The sequence below is a fragment of the Ambystoma mexicanum genome, chromosome 2p (assembly GCF_040938575.1).
Source record: "Ambystoma mexicanum isolate Mex_15411 chromosome 2p, UKY_AmexF1_1, whole genome shotgun sequence".
Classification (NCBI taxonomy): Eukaryota; Metazoa; Chordata; class Amphibia; order Caudata; family Ambystomatidae; genus Ambystoma; species Ambystoma mexicanum.
In genome coordinates this window covers 626422845-626440740 of record NC_090923.1, presented here as the reverse complement: position 1 = coordinate 626440740, position 17896 = coordinate 626422845, and the positions used below count along the sequence as shown (strand labels likewise).

Below are 17896 nucleotides of genomic sequence, written 5' to 3'. Positions count from 1 at the left end.
CAGGATCATCAGTAGGATCACCAAAGAGATCATCATCCTGTAAGTGTGGGTCAACAGGAACTTCACCATCGGTGATGTCAAAAACCTCTTCTTAATGAGGTGGATTAGAAGTCCTCTGGAACTTGGCCATAGGCGTATAGGGGCTCTCTTCACGAGGCCTTTTAGGAGCAAACCTTTCAGAAAAGTCAACAAACTTTTCCAGCCTGTTCATTCAAACAGGAGGAGGAAAGGGCTCTTCCTGATGATTCTCCTCCCTAGAACGTAGAGATTTCTCAACTTGAGTCTTAGATTAGGACAGAGGACTTTCAGAGTAATCTTTCCGCCCCTCCTTGCATTTTGACGTGACTTCCAACACATCCCTAGCCTTGTCTTTGTTTCACTGCCGAAACAATCTTAGCAATACTTTTGTTGTTCGGCGTTACAGGGAGGTGTTTGGACTGTATAGGCGGTTGCGCCGTAGATTTCGACACAACCGGGGCCTTGTGCGATGTTGGCGCTCTCTTCTGAGGCGTCTCGACGTACACGTGGCTTTCGGTGCTGGCGCCCTTACTCTTGGACTACTCGGACGCATGCTGCTGTCATGGTTGCGAGGAGGGCTGCCAATCGCGGGAATCGGCAGGTGCCGCCAAACTATCCGGCTTACCCAATGGTGCCTTGGAATGCTTAGACAGAACTGTCAAAGCCCAACCGGGGATTGTGTGTGGGAATCAGGTACAGGACTCAAAACGTGCCTATCGGGGCCAGGGACGGACGTCATGGAGCGAGAACGCTTGACGTAAGGTCAATCGCGTTGGAAGTGGAGCCTTGGTCGTCGCTTATCCCCTCATCACACTTGGCAGTTGTGGCAGCAGGAGAGCTACTCTCGGCCTGCGACATAGCGTAGGCCGCCCACCGCTTTACTCAACGCTCCTTAATAGTCTTGGACGTAGGAGCTTACAGGCCTCACAGGAAGCCTTGTTGTGGTCGAGGGGAAGACACTTATTGCACCCGTCGGTGCTTGTCTTTTGGCAGTGCTCGTCTTTCCATTGGAATTTTCCCTTGGTGTCCTGTCCATAGCTCAGGAAATCAAAAGCGACGACAAAACTAAAGGAACAAAGAGAGGGGAGAAGGAAAAAAATTCTTGAAAGAATATAACGCCCCCAGGCCCCACTCTCCCTACTGTATAGGCCGGCCAGAAGGCCTGGCCACGTGGTTGGCAGCGCCGACGGCAGCACCAGCCGTCGAAGTTCTGTTCTTAGCGGTCTTCAGCGGTGGTACAGCAATCAACCGTCAAGAAGGGAATGATAATAGAAAAACGACCAGAGGTCGAGAATATAACAATATTGCAATTTTTGTAAGAGCTCTGCATAAGGCAACCAGATAGCCGGACGGAAAAAAACAATCTAAGGGACCTCGACGCGTGCCCATGTTGATGTCCCCTTACGATCCTCGAAAGACGAGATGCAATACTCCGCGGTTACCACTAGATGTCGGACTATATGCACAGCATGTGATTCTAAGCAGATTAACAAGCATCAGAAATGACAAATACAATATGAGCCCAATAGTTGTCTCCAATTACTTGGACGAACTGTGCTAAACTTGTAACCCAAGCACTAATAGCACTTACGTACCAATGCGAAGGCAGAGCTTGATCATTATTCCAGATATGCATTACATTATATCTTTGCAGATTTTACTCATCTGGAAATCTTGGATTAGACCTTTGCTAATCCTAACTATTGAGTGGAGAGAGGGGACACTTAAGACCCCCGTCCCCCTTATTCCTATGCTTCCCGAGTGGGCCCAATAATGACTGCTTCAGGTCCAGGACCCCGGCCCTGGGGCACTAATGCGGGAACACCTCTGGGAACCATCACCCCTTTCGTACAAGTACATCCATGGGTGCTGCCATATTCCGTGCATACCCTTGTACAGCAAAACCAGGACTCCATCTTGTAACATACAGACTCCATTTGCAAATAGCAAAAGGCCATTCAGATTTCACCCCAGTCTGCAGCCATCTCCGACAAGCGCACAGCCAGTGCAGCTCCCCCCCAACCCCCCACCACCTCCTCTCTGCCGTCCACATAACTGCCTGGTTCCCATGAGAAGGCTGGAAGCAGGAATGCAACAAAATCCACACTATCACTTGTCGTCCAACTCCATCCATTGATTCAGATGCAGCTCAGGGGGAGAAGGCGCGAGCCAGGGCTATCTGTCTCGGTAAACCTGCCCTGCACCCCACAGACCCTGGCCATAAAAACCTAATCCCTGTGTACCCCGGAGCAAAATCAACAACCAAAAGAGACCCTTAAATCAGTGAACGTATTTTCCTTCCTGACCTACATGAGTAAAAGGATGTCTTCTCAGTGTGTGCAAGTTCATATAAACCTGATGGTACCTTGAAAAGCGAATGAGTAAACAATGTAAATACATATACGTGTGCCACAGGAAGCTCCCATGCTAACCTGTTATATTGAAGATAAGAATATATGTTGACTTATAATGTTGAAATGTGTACATGACTAATTGTAATTTTGTAACAAGTAATGAACTTTAGACCTGTGCAAGCTCACACAATGCTACCTCATTGTTGATAATGCAGAATGTAATTATATGCATGCCATTAGAAAACCTCATATAACCTTTAGTCGCTCTTAACTGCCCTTGTTCTGTGATTAGCTGTTAGCAATCTCTCTCTTACCATCCCCTGCTTTAGTGTTATGACCTTGCCCAAATTGTATGGAGTCAGGTGTCATAAGTGTATTTCACTTAAAAAATAAACCAGCTAAATGTATATGAGACAGTAGCCCATTATGTGCAAATAAAAGGCCTCCAGCCACCATGTTGTGTGAGACCAAAAAGCCATGAAAGGGGGGCCTAAACCCATCCCTGATCAACCTGGCTTCATAAAGAGTTATGCTATTCGGACACCTAGTCACTGAAGCCCATCTAAAAGAAGTGCACGTCTAAGATGAAATGTATTCTTTGTAATCCAGTCACAGTAACCAGATACCCCAACCTTCTCCTAGTCAATATTGAATGAATACCCCCGACCATACATTGACCCTACAACCCCCACCCCCAACTCAGTGTTTGAATATGCTTGAACAAAAGAGTGATATCCTTGATAGAAACATATAATTGATGTTCAGTAATGAATAAGCTTGCCTTGTTTTTTCATGTGCAACCTGCTGGCCTTGCCGCCGGACGAACCGGTCAGACGTATGAATGGATGGGCATGTGTGGCCACAAGGGCAAATGTTACAGGAGTAGAATATCAATATGTCAACCCATCGGATGTCGGACGGATGAGCCCAGCTGAACGTTTGACCTCACATCATCTCATCACGTGCCCATGGACCAATCAGCCATCACCAACGATATAGCACCTATAGGTGCCTTCTCTTAGTGACCAATCCCGATCAAACATGTGCCCCTTAGGCCCTTCCCCTTGCTGATGACCTAACCAGTGTATATTGTAACATGTTTTCTGCAGAGCACTCTCGGCGTGAGCAGAGTAGATTCTGTTTGCCCTAACATTAGATAAAAAGCCTTTAATCACTTGGTCTTGTTCCCTCCTGGGATGTACCTTTATTGACTCTGTTGGGCAAATTACCACTATCAGGGAAGTTATCTAGCAAAACTATCGACCAAGGGCATCTCTAGGACCTATATTGAAACTATATATTTGGGCTAGATTGGTCAGTCGTCATCCAACAGATGTACGCTAATAAGCAATTGCAGACCCAACTCACATCGTTTTGGAATCGTACCAATGGTAAAAGGTGCTATACAAATGCCCAGTAACTTAACAGGATTAGCTCAATTGCAGTTTGAAATGGGGGGTCAAAACACATTTTTCATGAACTATTAAATTATATCATAGTAAAACTATTGCTAAAAAAACAAAATGAGCAAGACAGCCTGAAACAACTTCTAAACCGAGCAATGGCCATCCCATCCAGTCTGATCATCAATGGGTAAGTGCAGATCATGTTGCATGCTTCTAGGGTAATGGTGCAAACAAAATGTAAGGCTAGTAAAGGAAAATTTAGAGTTGAACTCAAAGTATAACATTAATTCAGGAGTGGCAGTGGGGGATGAGAACCTACGTTTGTTCCTTGTTTATATCCACAACTACACAGTCAGATGGTCTTTCCTTAGTATATTCTTTATTTGTTTGTAGAACTGCACATTGACCTTCACTCTGCGACCAGCCTTGGAGTACTGGACTTTTGCACCTTTCTGTGAAAGCTCATGACTCAGCTGTCCCCATCAGGTCAGAGGAAGAGATTGCTGGTACCTTAGTGCTCCCGTATCAATAGTAATCAACTGTTTGTAAATATGAGGAAGCAGGGGAGTTGCTAGGTCTGGAAAAGACCCGGGGCTAAGGTTATGTCGGAATTGTTGGGACTGGGGGCTAGCTAGTCTTTTGGCTGTAGCTCCTGAGATTCTATCCGGGGCTACAACCAAAAGATCAGGGGCTATAGCCCCCTTAGCCCCCCCCTAGCAACTCTCCTGTGAGGAAGAGCCGCTCTGTGATAAGAGTTAAGTGCAGAGAACAGCAGAGCTTCCTTACTATGTCCCTTTGTTGAAGGTGGTATTCTGTGCTTCAGGACTTGTCAAGTTCAACATGGTAAGGATGCATAACTTTGGAATATATGGGACACTGGGGGGTGAGGTGACAGCTCAGCTCCCAACCAAAGGACGGATTTATTTAAAACATGTGACTGCCTGACAATCACAGATAGGGGCCACATTCGCCTTTTGTTAGCTTCTACCCAAGCTTTACCTCAGGTGTGTTTTTAGCTAGGCAATAACCATGATTATATATGGCAACATATTCATTTATTTTATTTTTATTTTATTTTTTTCAGGGACAATTGCTGGCTGTTGGACTCTGTACTGGATTTAAAAAGGGGTTCCCTGGATGGACAACCCTGGGCCCTGGGCTAAAGCAGATTGTACTCCACTGGAATAAAACAAATGAGGCCACAAACAGGTGGTGGAAACAACCCGCTGTGCAAGGAGAGTAAAATCGTGCAGACTGTGGCATCCTAACGATGAGGGGCGTATGCTCTCTTGGGGGGTGCAATTGGTATGTGTGTCCCTATTGAGGTCTTATACAATGGCTCTCCAGGAAAAGTCAGGTTAAACAGTTGGATAAAAATATCAAGGGACTTGTGCGAAAGGGGTAGGAAAGAACTTTTGATCACAGAGACGCCTCACCATTTACAGGAAGTGATCCTCTCGATAATTCAGTTTGCTGTGTTTCATTTATAGAAGGCGCAAAGGTGTCAGTTACTGTGTATAGATAACAAATGCACAAAACCACTCATTTGACTTGAAACAGCAACTCACAAGAAAACCACCACAATGTAGGACACGCTTAAGGACAGGACAGAAAATTAAGCAAACCTAAAGTGTAGATAATGCAGACTTACCGCATGCGACTCCATCTCGACGAATCCAAAAGTCTTCGATTTTCCATTGAATCTGTTTTGTATAATGCGCACGTTTTCAGGTAGAATGCGGACAATCGGCTCAAAAGCTGTCACAACAGCTTCCTGTGTTGTGCTACATCGCACATGCCGGATCATCATTGCTGAGAAGTGCCAAAGAAATGAGAGGAAGGACAACAAGAAACAAATCAGTACAGAGAACAAAAAGGTTTGCAAATTGTATAAAATTTTAATATTTAAAAAGTGTTACTGATAAGTAAATAACGTTACTGAGAGGTTGGACAGTTGCTAGAGGTTTTGGAGTAAGGGTAAGATAAAAGGTTATCAAGGGCAGAGGAGGGACGATCACGTGAGCATGTTGCATTTCACAATGCCAATTGATATGCATAATGGTCTCTTAGATCGGGTATTTAACTAAATACATATTTCAGAAAGAGAACACAAATGAACTTCAAAAATATTTCTTTCACATTGAATCTTATAGACATGAGCTTCCGTGGGAACCTGGACCAACAAGAGATTATTCACTGGTTATGTTTAGAAGGAAATGCCAATGGGATTGGACTTGGCCCTTGCACAGGAGGTAAGTGAGAGAGACTGCAAGCCCATAATTGGTTTATCAGTAAACGAAGATAAAATTGCTGATGATGACCTGGAACGCCAGTGGCCTTGTCTTTTTGAACCATTCCACCATGTGCTCACTATTCTTACTTATGCTTATAGGTGGATATAAAATATGTGATGTAAGCAAGTGACTAAAAAATGCTCACTAGGTTTTAATACAGCATGAAATCAAGACGAAGCAGCAAGTACAGTAAAGACTGCTAGTATTTTAGAAAAGATTTGTAATTGTAATACTGGGTGTACATCTTGTGTTATGGTGCAAGCTCTGTGTTCAAGCATCCAATATATAGAAAAGATGCCAGCATTGAAAACGAATACACAATTCTATAATATTGACTATTCATATGAAATGCCATAGTGATTTAATCAATGTAAACGTACACATTTTAATGGCATAAAAATTGTTCATGCTTTAATAAAAGCAGACATGTTCTTCATGATGGTGGGCCAAGTTAGCAACATCCTGTTGCCCCGGTAAGAAATATATGAAATAACTTTCAATATTCAAAGACATAGGAGTTGCTATCCTTCCCAAATTCACACACTGCTGGAATTCTTTCCCGTAATGGGGAGACGCCAGAAGACTGCTCATAACACTTTGCTTTAAATTTAAATTGACCAAACACAAACGATATTACAGTGTCTCCAACAGACAGGGCTCTTTTAGGAACACAGCTGTTCACAAATGGTACCGCTGCCTCCTCCAACCCCGCAACATTGGTCAACCTACGTGGCTATTATTCAATATTAATGTTCGGTGAATCAACAAATACACCAAAGGTCTAAAATATACTTTTCTTTGTTTTTACATGGTGGATTATCATGTTGCTAGAATGTATCTTTTTTATCCCCTTTTTTATCCCCTTAATAAACAATTTCAGAAACTAAAAAGCTCAATCTGGCAGCGAGGAGAAAGCACCAGTACACAATATGCTCCAAATGCTTTCCAGATTTTAAGTAAAATAACTAGATAAGATAGCTTCAAGCACAGGCTGGGAGGGTTATATGAAACTGGGGAACACAGCCACGTTAGAAAACCAGTGAAAAAAAATAATGGGATGCTTCACAGATTAATACGTTATTTTAATTTAAAACCAACAGTACAATTACTGGATGGCAGTTCTAAAAGATAAAGATCTTATCTATAGATCAGACACAAAATAGTCTGCCCTACCTGAGCATTGTAATCAAGGCAATAATGTCTTCAAAACATATGAACTGATTTGCTGCCTTGCAGATCTGATCATAACGTTTCCCCCAACAATATTGCTGTAGAAAACCATACATTTTGTGAAATGCACTAAAGGTTTTCTCAACAAGAATAAGTAACTTACTTTAGGTGAACGCACCCAAACATCCATCCTGATATTGTTTGCTTAGAAATAGGTTTACCCTAAACAGAATATGTATTTGGCATTCTTTAATTTGCCAGGTGAGTTATTTCTGCAACCTGTCCATCATACAAAGTCACTACTGCAAGGGTTATTAGCGACAAGGAACGGTTCAATGGTTTTTAATGTAAAACGCCAGTCTCTTCTTACCTATTGCCAAGAGGACTTAATATTTTGATGTTTAGGCACGGCACAAGTTTATCCAATGCTATTAAAATCACAATTGAAGGCATACATTCGTTTTCAAAAATCTAATAGTTTGCTAATTAAAATGTTCTTGATTAGCAAACAAACCTATTTGTTCAGTAATTTGGTACTCATTTTTAATGTCACCAGAAATATATGTACCCAAGACAAAACATGCGCAACAATACAGCATTTTTGTGTACCACTGAAAGATGACAGAGATGATTGTCGGTAAAATGTAAAGGTTAGCCACATGATTGGACACAAAAATATATATGATATAAAATGCTCTGAAAACAGTTTTCAGTGCAAGGTTTTAAGCAGCTGGGTGCAGTCAGTGTTGCAAAGGGTAGTGTCCTGTGTACTGGATGCTTGCCCAATCACTTGCTGTGTAAGGAAAAGTTACGACGTTTCTTAATTCAAAAGGTTCATAATGTACAAGAAAGTCACAGCTGGAGACTAAGTACATAGTATTCGAGTTGCAGCATGCATGGTAACAGACAACTTCAGGTGGACAAGAAGGCCCTTGCCTGTCACTAATATCTACCGTTTTCAATATAGCTTTAAATACCACTTTCATAGGAGAGAAGGCCCGATAACTGCTCTCAAGCCCGAGCCAAGTAGGCCCGAGTCAAGTAGGCCCAAGCACATCATTCCAGCCCTACGCTCCGATTAAAGAATTATTTATCGCTATTCGCACTCCAAGCCACCATCTGAGGTGCGGATACCTTTTTTGTTTGTCATTAAGGGAACCAGGCTTTGCACAATTAATTCTTCCTTTAAACATTAGTTACACAGATTTCCGCTATAGGAAATAACTATTTCCAGAACCTGGAGGTGGGCAAGGTGGTGTACAGGTGAGTAGGCAGTGGGGGTTGGCTGGCTGGGGGACTCTGATGAGGCCCTCTAGCGTAGACTCTGCCTGTGGCACCGGTTAGGAAAGATTTCACTTAACAGCTCCTTTCCCTACATTTGCATGGACCCCCAAACATTTTGCTTTTTATTTTTTAATCTGACCTGCTCTTTTTGCAGTGAAGCCCTCTGCTTCACTACACTGGCCTTTGCTCATCTGTCGAGGGAGAAACGGACATGTCCTTCAGGCTGTCAGTACTGGGAAACATGGTTTCCCTTAGTCTTGTTACATTATCACTTTTGGTAACTTTTTATTATTGAACAATGCATCTTACAATGAAGTACAATAGGGTACACTTTTATTTCTCCTATGTCCTGTTCACTTCCCTCCATCCTGTATGGGCGTCCCTCGCTAGGGACGGGAAAGGAACGTTTTTTCACCAGAAAAAACACTTTCCCTTTAAATGAATACATGCGCGGGGGCGCGCGCCCCTGGTCTTGCACTCCCCTATCACCACTGGCACCACATCTCAGTCCTCTTTTTCGCATCGATGTGAGCGGACTGCTTTTACCAGCGCACCTGGGTGAGGCCTCAAGCCTCATAATTCCATGCGATTTCTCTAATCTTTTGATTTTCTAATTTTCAGGTTTTGGGAACACCGTCCACCGGTGCCCTAGTCTGTACCTTGCACATGACATTTGCGGCTGGCTTCAGCAGATGTCCGTTGTGAAACAGTTCCTTTCCCACCTCGGATCTGCACATGTTCTGCTTCTGGTGCCTTGGCAAAGCCCACGGATGGGTCGGCTGCTCAGAGCGCAATGCTCTAATACCTCGATCCCTCAGAAACCGGCTCGCACAGTGGAGAGAGTTGTTCTCTAGGACTCCGCCGGAGAGCATTAAGTAATACATACGCAGGAAGACCAAGAAGATGAGCGTACTGTTCTCAAAAGCACCCAGCTGGGGCGACTCCTTCCTCGGGAAGCCTACTGACGGGAGAGGTCAGTTGGACCCTAGCACGGGCAGCAAGGACACTGAGGCTCTTGTAGCTCCCGGCTTAACGGCCGATGGGTCTAAGGGCCCTACCGGTTTTGCCGCCGAGGAGCCTACAGTCTCTGGTATAGGGTCACATCCCAAGGGGCTTAGCTCTGCTACCGGGGCACATGCCTGAGGGGGCGCCTACACGCAGCGCAGCCAGCACTACCAACCACCTGGCTGAGGGAGAACTGCATACCAGGTCCACGCCTGAGGTGCAGGGTGGGGCAGAGCCGATATGTTCAGGCATGCAGGCTGAGCCCAGGCCTCCATCGGTCCACAGTCCCACGTGCAGATGGCACAGACAACCAGGTTACTCACGGTAGTGACAACCTTACTCCTAGTCCATAGTCCACTTTCCTACATACTTATGGGACATCTCTCCGTCCTGTGGGACGGGACCGGAGCACTTTGTAAAAAGCATCCAAAAATGTTTTTAAAAAATGTGTCCTTCCTCTTTTTCTTGTGCGGGGCCCGGCACACGGCCGTAACCCCGCCCACCTTCGGTCCACCCCGCGCATCACCCATCAGTCCTTTTCTATCGCCAAGTCAGAGACCTATTAGCAATAACAGAGGAACCTTATTAAAGGGGACGGCGGGCAGGTGTATGGAGGAAAGGGGACTATGGACTAGGAGTAAGGTGGTCACTACGGTGAGTAACCTGGTTATACTCCTACGTCCCGTCCTCTTTCCTCCATACTTATGGGAGATTCCCAAGCACTCCTAACAGGAACTACGGGTGGATGGAAATACCCCTTACTGAAAAAGGTTCTTCAGCACAGCCTGACCAAACTGAGCATCAGCTCTTGAGCTCATGTCAAGACAGTAGTGCTTACAAAAAGCAGATGGGGAGGCCCAAGTAGCTGCCCTAGCGATGGACTCCCAGGGGACATATTTCTGAAAAGCAACCGCGGCTGCCTTGCCCCGCACCAGGTGTGCATGAATACCTCTAGGGGGCTTCTGCCCTTTGACGGTGAAATACTCTGTAATGCAGGCGGCGATCCACCGGGAAATAGTCGCCTTAGACGCCTTCTTACCGTGAGGGTTACCAAAAGTCACAAATAGTTGAGAAGAACTCCTAAGCTCGGATGTTCTGTCCAGATAGAAGTTAAGAGCCCTCCAGACAGAGACAATGCAGAACCCTTTCTGCCTCTGAGGCAGGGTTCGGAAAAAAGACCGGCAGAAGATCGACTGATTCAGATGGAACTCAGATACCACCTTCGGCATGAAAGCAGGATTTGTCCTTAGGACTACTTTATCCTTGTGAAAGACCAAAAAGGGGTGCTCCACCGACAAGGCCTGAAGCTCACTCACCCGCCTTGCTGACGTAACAGTGACCACAAAGGACACTTTCCAGGATAGGTAGAGGTCCACGGTGGCCATTGGTTCAAAAGGCTTGTGGCACAACGCCGTCAGGACAACATTTAGATCCCACGGCGGATGAGGACTACGAATTGGAGGGTAGAGGCGCGTCAAGCCTGCAAATTGCCTCTTAACCAGTGGATTACCCAGAGAATAAGAACTTTGGTCCGTAGAAAGATAAGTGGAGACCGCTGAAAGGCAAGTTCTGCATGACAAAACGTGAACACCCGACTCTACTAGGAAGGATACGAAGGACAGCACCGTGTCAATCGTAGCCCTCCTTGGGTCCAACTGTTTTTCCAAACACCAATGACAGAACCTGAGCCATTTACTTCTGTAATGGGATCTAGTCAAGGGTTTCCTGGCTGCCTGGATAATACGCATGTTATCCGCAGACAAGTTAAGGTGTTCTAAAGACTTGAACTTGGGCACCATGCCGCCAAGCTGAGCGATTGTGGGGAGGGGTGCCACATCTGCTGTTGCCCCTGAAAAAGAAGATCGGAGGTCACTGGTAACCTGATCGGCGGATACACCGACAGGTGTATAAGTTCTGAGAACCAAAACTTGGGCGGCCACCACGGGGCTATCAGTAGAAGGGAACAATTCACAAAGTTCTTCAGCTTCCAAATGTCTCGATGGACTAGAGGCAGAGGCGGGAAGGCGTAAGCTCACATGTTGTGCCATGGAATCTCGAGAGCATCCCCCAGAGAGGAGGCTCCCAGCCCCCCTCTGGAGGCATACTGAGGAAGCTTCTTGTTAACCGCCGTAGCAGAGGGCCACCTCTGGTGTGCCCCAATGCAAGAAAATCCATGAGAGGACCTCCGCCTTCAACTCATACTCGTAGATGACCACTGTCCGCCGGCTGGGGGCATCCGGTGTGACATTCAGCTGGCCCGGGATGTGCATTGCAAGCAGCCAAACCCCATGAAGCACAGCCCACTCCCAAATCTGGATGGACAGGTCCACGAGACGGGGAGACTTGGTTCCCCCTTGCTTGTTGATGTAATACATCGACACCACATTGTATGTGTATGCGGACCATCTTGTTGGCTATGATCGGTCTGAACGTCCTGAGTGCTAGGAAGATCGCCATAAGCTCTAAATGATTTATGTGGAGGAGCTTGTCCTGAGGCGACCAGGATCCGAGACCTGAAGAGGATCTAACGTCGCACTCCACCCCAGGAGGGAGGAGTCCATTGTGATCGTCACCGTAGGGGCTGAGTCCTGAAACCCCGCACCCACCGACAGGTTGCTGAGAGATGACCACCATTCCAGGTCCATTCTCATGGATGCCGGAATCATTATCAACTTGGAATCCGGGTCCACAGCCTGACGCCAAGAACTCTGAAGAGCCATCTGGGTCCGCCTCATGTTGAGACGAGCAAGAGGAAGAGCCAACAGGCACAAGGCCATGAGGTCTAGAAGCCTCTGGAACCACCAGGCCGATATGCTTTCTGACTACGCAAACATCTGACACGTCGCTAACAGATCCGCCATCCTATCCCCGGTCAGGTACACACTGCAGTCGATCGTGTTCCAGCGAAAACCCAGGAAAATCAAGTCCTGCAAGACCGTCATGGAAGATTTCCACCAGTTCACCGACAGCCCAAGATGGAACAGGAGCTGAAGGAGAGACTGAAGTTTGCCCGCTGCTTTCAACGGAAAAGGGCTGCGTAAGAGCCAGTCATCCAAATACAGATACACATGGATACCCTGCAGACGAAGATAGGCCGCAATCACCGACATCATCTTCGTGAAGACGCACGGCGCCAAGCTGAGGCCAAAAGGAAGCACTCAAAACTGGAAGTGCTCCTCTCCCAAAGAAAAACAGAGATATCTCCTGTGTGGATTCCAAATCAGAATATGCATGTACGCATCCTGAAGATCCACCACACTGAGCCAATCGCCCATCTGCAAGGAGGACCGTATCTGGCTGGGCGTGATCATCTTGAATTTCTCTTGGGGTAGGAAAAGATTGAACTGGGAAATGTCTAGGATGGTGCGCAGGCCAGCCTGGTTGGGTTTGGGCACTGTAAACAGCCGGGAGTAGAAGCCCTCCCCTCGTTCCCCGAGGGGAACGGGTTCCACAGCTCTCAGGTCCAGAAGTTTCTGAAACTCGGCTTTGAGGGCGGGCGGGCGGGCCCGACAGCTGAAAAGGAGGGTTGAAGGGTGGAGTAGGGGTTAGGGGTAAGCGGAAGCCCACCCGAGGGACTGAAAAGACCCATATGTCCACGCCTACCAATGAGTCTCATTAAGCAGGTTTTTCGGTGGTGTTGCCACCTGAACCTGAGGAGGAGGCTGAGGAGCGGGAGAAAAACTGAGTCTGTTGTTGCCTACGGCGGTTATTCCCCGAAGGGGTATCCACTCTACGAGATTTCCGGTCAAGGAAGCCCCTAAAGCCAGAGGAGGTTCGGCTTTCCGACAACGGTCTCTGGGTTTTGAAAGGGGTCTTAACAAGGACCGACAAGGACTTAGCTTTCTGAGTGCTATCCTTCGTCTTGGTGAGCTCTACATCTGTTGTAGAATGAAAGAGCTCCTTAACATCGAACGGAAGGTTCAACACCTTGTCCTGCACTACTTTTGAGAATTTAGTGGCATGCAGCCACGCCTGCCATGAGGTATCAACCCCCAGCATAAGGTCCTGAGCCGAGGTGTCTACGTGATGAGCCGCAGCCTCCAGGAGATCCTGGGCCAAGACCCTGGCGTTGGATAATCCCGCCTTAAAGTCTTCCAGCTTCTCGACCGGGATGAACTCCACAAACTCCGACAGACCTTTCCACATCCGCCTATTAGCTCCCGCTAACACCAGTTCGGCATTGGCCTGCTTGATCTGCAAGGTCGACTTGGTGAACATTTTTCTCCCAAGGGAGTCAAGGAGCTTATCCTCCTTTCCCAGAACCTGAGTAGCCGTCGTGGAAGACGATGCTGCAGGCCTGCACTGCAAAGTGGCCGCAGTCGTCACTGTGGAGGAGTGGGGCAGACAAGATGACAGGGCCATCTCTTCTGAAGAATGCAGCCTGTATCGCGTGTCAATTTTCTTATTGACGAAAAAGTCCAGAGTGTGGCTTTTCCCAGACCCTGTGGACCTCGGCCAGAACGTCCTTCTGCAAGAACAGGCCGGTACGCTCCAAAGGAGACAGGGTGAACGCCCTAGAAAGCACGCCCTCCTGCGGAGCAGGTGCCTCGGGCACCGGAACATCTAAGAAGCGCATCATGTCCAGTACCCGGTCATGAAAAACTGTAATAGAGCGGGGCAGGTCCTCATTGTCCTGATCGCTTTGCGCGTCATTCGACAGGTCAGGATCCTGCTGAGCCGTGTCAGGCACTGCCTTGTCCACGGGGGACAAAGGCAGAAGAGTCAAGGAAGGCACCGTAGGCAAGGGAGGCGCCGGCGGAACCACCGGAGGAACGGGTGGAGCTGGAGGCGCAGGCAGACCCATCTCCCTAAAAAGCCCTTTGAAATAGTCCCGAATGGGGTCGGTACGCATAAGCGTTTGAAATTTACCGAAAAAGGCGTACTCCGGGGACAGCTTTGGAACCCGAGGAGGCCTCTCATGAGGGGGATAATTCAAGGCACGTAACGGGGTAGGGTTCCATACCGGCCCCTCCACCGACGTATCCACATAAATCAAAGGTGCCGACCCCGCAGGCAACGAAACACTGTGCGGAACGGGCATCCGGGCGTTCCAATCAAAAACTGGCCGATAAGGATGCACACAAGGAACTCTATGTTCACCCACGGAACCAAGCCCTACACCTGAGGCCGATGGCGTAGTTGTAGTAGTAGCACCCAAAATGGCTGCCGCGGTCGTGGCGGGAACGGGCGCCATTTTGTCATCGCCTGAGGGGAACTGTGGCACGTGAGGAAGTGAGGCATGGGTCCCCGTCGATGGATCAGGGGTCTTAACTTTAGCCTTAACATAAGGAACCTCGACAGAGCCGGTACTATGAGGCCTGGAATGATTCTGCGACATACCAACCACCAAATCAGCCTTCCCAGGAAGGACCTCGGCACCGCCGGTAAAAGAAGAACTTTCCTTCTTTGCCCCCTCAACAGATCTGGTGTCGCCGCAAGAGCGGGAACGGTGAGAAACGGCCTTCACCGATAAAGCCTTGTCAGGCCTCTCAGAAATGTTGGTAGCTTTAGCCTCTGTACGAGGGACCTCGGACCCAGGTCCGGTAACAGCCTTATCCGCGCAGGACTCGAACATCTGTTCGGTGACACCAAGCCCAACCAAGGCCTCGGGGTGCACCCCGGTTTTATTCTTGTGGGAAGCCGATATAGAGGCCTCAAAGCAAGCCCCTTACAGAGACCCTCTGGTACAATTATTAGGCCCAACGGGCACCTTAGGGCAATCCCCGGTGACAGAGCGATCAACTCTCCTCCTGGCCCGGGAGGAACCTGGGAAGGTATCGCCCGGCCGGGGTGCTTTGAAAAGTAAAGAACTTACCTGGTGTTTCTTCTTTTCGTCGATGAACGCCTGAAAATGGGAAGGAGGAGTTTGTCGGAACACCTACTCCCACCGCTCCAACCGACTTTGAAGTTCCCGGACCGAAAGGGAGTCGCAGTAAAAACAGGAGTCCCAACGGTGATCCGGACCCAAACACTCCAAACAAAGAGGATGGGGATCCGCCCTCGCGAAGCGTCAGTGACACGATGAACAATCTGGAAAGTCTTTTTTGAACGACAGACTAGTACACGATCGCGAGAGCCAGAGAGGAAAAAAGGGAAGAAAATCTTTGAGGATGTAAGTGCGTCCAATCCCAAACGAGCGGAGAAAAGGACTGATAGGCGATGCGCGGAGCCAAGGTGAGTGGGGTTACGGCCGCCTGCCAGGCCCCGCGCGAGAAAGAGGAAGGACACATTTTTTAAAACATTTTTTAATGCTTTTTACAAAGTGGGTCACGTCCCACAGGACGGAGAGATGTCCCATAAGTATGGAGGAAAGGGGACGGGATGTAGGAGTAAATGATGGCGCATGCTGACAAGATGGCGTCCAGGACAGAAGCTTGCCAACAAGGTGAACTGCAAAGACAAGCCTATGGTCAGGGCAGACTGGGGTCCTATGACTCCGGTCACGTGGACCAAGGCCTACCCGACATTCACGGGTCAGACTCGGTACCATGAGGGCATGTACTCGCAAGGTGGGGCAGACAGCAGGCCTTTACTCCACCGCAGCTGGCGCAGGATTGCACCCAGCCCGTTTGCGAAGATCGTTTCTTGGACATATTTTCGACCTTATGAGGCCTCCACATATGGGGAACATCCTTAAAACCATAATCCAGGAGTTGCTGCTGCCCACACCCCGACCCCAGCCGGTGCCTGCACAGCCTGTACCTCCACCACCACCATTGTCCATACCTCTGGTAATTCCGGTTGCAGTGCAAATACATCCAGTTCCAGTGCTGGGCATTCTTCAGCGGCAGAGGTAACGTCTGTGGACCCGGGGGCCCCCCTGTAACACAGGTCACCAACAAGATACCGGTGAGGAGGAGAAGGACACGCCTTCTTCACCAAGGGCATTCCATGATAGGATCACTGGTTTAGCGCAATACCTGAGCATACCTGAGCCCTAGAAGGAGCTGCTGGAGTCGTGGGTACTGGCTGAGGTACTCACACCATCAAAGCAGAATCCAGATCTGGCATCCCGTTGCAGAAGGAAGTGGAGGCTCTGGCGAAGAAGGGATGGCACAAGCACCACTCCAATCAGCCAACAAATATGAGGCTGAATGCAAAATTCAGGCAGGTGGGGGTCGACACTGCTCTTATCAGTGCACCCACAGCCGGGGGAGTCAGTCATTGCGGCAGCATCAATGAATACCAAGCCCCAGACCTCTACCACCAGCACCTCAACTTCAGCATTACTGGGTAAGGAAGAAAAAAGCTCGAGGCATATCGGAAGAAGGTGTACTCTAATGCAGGACTTCACCTCAGACAGGCCAACGCCAATGCCATCCTGGCAGCGGCTAACCAACAGCTGTGGAGGGAGATTGCAGAATTCCTCCCGGATATTCAACCTACAAACAAACCTCTTTCAAGGCAGGACTTGCAGAAGCAAAACATTTGGCACAGGACATCATGGAAGCCACAGTGGCGCTTATAGATACCAGTAGCAGGGCAATCTGTGTGGCGGCTGACATGAGAAGGACGGCATGGCTGAAGGCGACCAGATTCAACCCTGATGTTCAGGGCAGAATCCTAAACCTACCTTTTGAGGGTGGCGACTTGTTCTACTCCACCACAGACGAGGATCTCGATAAAAAGAAGAGCAGCTCATAGATGGCCAAATCACTAGCCATTCTCAACAAGCCAGCAGCCAGAACCTTCACACAGGGCCACTCTCGATCAGGCAGAGGGCAATCCTTTGGCAGTTTCCGGGGTTTCCAGGACCGCCGGGCCAGGCAACCGAAGAGGTCACCCAGCCAACATAGGCAAAAACACCAGAAGTCTCACACAAGGGATTCTTTCAGTCCCCCTCCCAGTCATCTGCCTCTGACCCCAAAAAGCAATGACAGCTCTTCTCAGGACCACAGCACCCCACTTAAGGGCAGGCTGGTCCTGCACAGTAATGCTTGGCGCTCATGTATTACGGAACCATGGGTGATATCGGTAGTCTCCTCGGGCTTCTGGTTTCCCATGCCTTGACCCCCTCACTCTCCCCCCCCTCACTCTTGGCAGAGATAGGTTCCCTTGTGGAGAGCGAGGCAGGGAAGGGTTTTACTCCCGCATCTTTGCTACTCAAAAGAAGAACCAGGTGGGCCTGCGAGTGGCCCTAGATCTTTCCTTCCTGAATCTGTAACTACCTCTGCAGAAGTTCACAATGATGATGCCAGTGCTTACAGCTGAGGTGGCTGGGGAGAGTGGACCTGCACCCCGGATCTGAAAGACGCATATTTACACACTCCCATAGTGCAGTCTCATCAGTCCTTCCTCAGGTTCCAGGTCATAGGGTTGCACTTTCAATACAAGGTGCTGCTGTTTGGCTGGAATCAGCACAGTG

At 48.4% G+C, this 17896-nt stretch overlaps 1 protein-coding gene across 2 annotated transcripts in view; it reads right to left on the bottom strand.

The window, feature by feature from the left end:
* RBM6 (RNA binding motif protein 6) overlaps positions 1-17896 on the bottom strand; it is a 1836548-nt gene that overhangs the window by 768102 nt on the left and 1050550 nt on the right. For both annotated transcript variants that reach the window (XM_069644148.1, XM_069644149.1), the window contains exon 11: positions 5430-5590. In XM_069644148.1, coding sequence (XP_069500249.1) covers positions 5430-5590 — 161 coding nt within the window. The remainder of the gene's footprint in view (positions 1-5429; positions 5591-17896) is intronic.